This window comes from Lepus europaeus, chromosome 2 (assembly GCF_033115175.1).
Source record: "Lepus europaeus isolate LE1 chromosome 2, mLepTim1.pri, whole genome shotgun sequence".
Taxonomy (NCBI): domain Eukaryota; kingdom Metazoa; phylum Chordata; class Mammalia; order Lagomorpha; family Leporidae; genus Lepus; species Lepus europaeus.
This window is the reverse complement of record NC_084828.1, coordinates 93,729,570-93,732,100: the sequence shown is the minus strand read 5'-3', so window position 1 is coordinate 93,732,100 and position 2,531 is coordinate 93,729,570. Positions and strand designations below refer to the sequence as shown.

Here is a 2,531-nt window from a genome sequence, read left to right as displayed (position 1 = left end):
TTTCTTTTTTTTTTTTTTAATTTTATTTTTTGACATGCAGAGTGGATAGTGAGAGAGAGAGACAGAGAGAAAGGTCTTCCTTTTTGTCATTGGTTCACCCTCCAATGGCCGCTGCGGCTGGCGCATCTCGCTGATCCGAAGCCAGGAGCCAGGTGCTTCTCCTGGTCTCCCATGCGGGTGCAGGGCCCAAGGACTTGGGCCATCCTCCACTGCCTTCCCCGGGCCATAGCAGAGAGCTGGCCTGGAAGAGGGGCAACTGGGATAGAATCCGGCACCCCAACTGGGACTAGAACCCGGTGTGCCGGTGCCGCAAGGCGGAGGATTAGCCTGTTAAGCCACGGTGCCGGCCAATGCAGTCTTTCTTTTCTTTCTTTTTTTGTGATGTCTTTGTCTTGTTTTACTAGTAATAATGGTCTTATATAATGGCTATCAAGTGTAGCCTCCTCTCCTATTTTTGGCAAATTTGTGAAGGATTGGTATCAATTCTTCACATGGTTGGTAAATTCACTAGTGAAACCCTCTGGACTTAGAGTTTTGCAAGCCACAGAAGCCATAGAATTTTCTTGTCAGTTGCATTATTCTTTTCAATATTTATTTTATTTGAAAGGCAGAGTGACAGAGAGAAATCTTCCAACCATTGGTTCACTCCCCAAATGTCCACAGCAGTCAGGTCTGGGCCAGGCTGAAGTCAAGAGCCTGGAACTCCATCCAGGTATCCCAGGTGAGTGGCAGGGGCCCAAGTACTTAAGCCATCCTTTGCTGCCTTCCAAGGTACATCAGCAGGGAGGTGGATCAGCTGGGGCATTAAAGAGTGCTCCACTATGGATGGATGAGCATCGCAGGTGGCAGCTTAACCTGCTGCATCACACCCTGGCTCCAGCTGTGTAATTCTTGTAATGAACTTTCACTTTTGGAAAATTTCAGCAGTAAGTTGTAAGCTAACCACAGTACTTTTAAATCTTTTGTGGTCTACAGAGTTTTTCATTTCACTCTGACACTTGGTGGGAAGCTCAGTGACCAGTTGTAGGCCAAAGGGTGCTGTGGAAACGGACTGTGCTAGACACGTTGGGATACAGGTTTCCCACGGCCTGGCTGAAATGACTTTGAAGCCAAATTTAAAGACTACTTAAGACCATGTTTCAAGAAGCAGATGCATTCATGAGCCACCAAGATTCAGTACAAGACCTGCTAACCCAACATCTAGTGGAACAGGAATTACACAGACTGAACGAATGGATGACAAGTTTTTTTCTTCTTAAAATGCATTCAATACCAAAATAAATTTCCACGTAAACAGGTTTATCCGGGGTTAGTTTTATTACATTGTACACATCTTTTAATAGGTTTCTTTCTGCTCTGCATGGACCGCATATTCTTATCGCTGACTCTCCCCTGTGCTGTTTGCTGTACCTGGCCCAAAGGAGGAGGAGAAATCAAACTCGCTTCGTGGAATCTGGGAGCAGGGTTTAACTTCCAGGAACTTCACTCCGGCGTCGACTTCAGTCTCAGGCTTTCCTCCTCTTCCTTTTCAAATCCCGAACACACCGCAGATCTCCCCTTGGGAAACCGAGCACAGCACTTCCGCAGCTCCTGCAGGACGGCCTGACACCTGGCCTCCAGGTAGTTGTTGGCCTGCAGGCACTTCTGCAGCTCGCACGCTTGTTTCTGGCACGGATCCTTCGGCGACATGCTCAGGAACATGAACACGGCTCCCCTTACACAACAGCCAGGCGGGCCGCCCACCCCGAGAGCCAGGCGCCAGGCGCGGGGCACCCAGGGCCCGAGGGCGCCCGCACGGAGGTCACAGGCGCCCGCCGGCCACCGCAGGTCGCCCAGGGAGACCTGCGCAAGATCCACAGGCTGCGACTGCGAAACGAAACAAACACCTCAACTGATAATGAACTTGGTTAGGGCCGATGTTCAAAAAAAAAAGTCTCCCTGGCTCAAGAGGCTGGCGCCCCTGGCGATGTCACCTCAAAGGGCTGTCCCTGCGCGTGTAGGTCGCGCAGGGCTCCCTTCAGCTGACCAGCAAACGGGAGGCGGCGCGGAAGAGGCGCCCACGCATGCGCTCACGCAGGCGCCCGTGCGCCGCTCGCGAGCTGGCGCGTCCGCTTGTGGGCCGCGGGCGCCCTCTCCCGGCGGCCGCGAGCGCCTCTCCCGGCGTCCCCGGTCGCTCGGCCTGGCGCCTCCACCTCAGCCGCCCGGGCCCTGCGCGCCGACCTCCTCACCTGTCCCCAGGAGCACCGTTTCTCAGGTGCAGGTGACTGCAGATTTTGTTTGGAATATTGCTGACGTTGTTGTAGTGTTCTAATTTCCAGATGGATTCGACACTTCTTCTCTTTCCTTTTAAGCTATTATAGCTTAAAACTTATAGCGTTTTAGTAAAAATGGAAACGCAGTGTTTGTAAACGACATTCTCCCTGCATGATCCTTCCAGAATTCAGAAACTGTTCCTGAATATTTCTGTTTTCAGGCATCCGTTCAGTGAGAATCTGGCCTCCTTTTTGCAAATACACACGAGGACAGGTTGC

At 51.7% G+C, this 2,531-nt stretch overlaps 1 protein-coding gene across 1 annotated transcript; it reads right to left on the bottom strand.

Moving 5' to 3' along the window:
* Window positions 1–286: 286 nt before the first annotated feature.
* CMC4 (C-X9-C motif containing 4) lies at window positions 287–2,034 on the bottom strand. Its single transcript, XM_062177614.1, has one exon. The coding sequence runs from the start codon at window positions 1,699–1,701 to the stop codon at window positions 1,483–1,485; it is 219 nt and encodes a 72-aa protein (XP_062033598.1). The 5' UTR covers window positions 1,702–2,034; the 3' UTR covers window positions 287–1,482.
* Between the last annotated feature and the right edge of the window lie 497 nt (window positions 2,035–2,531).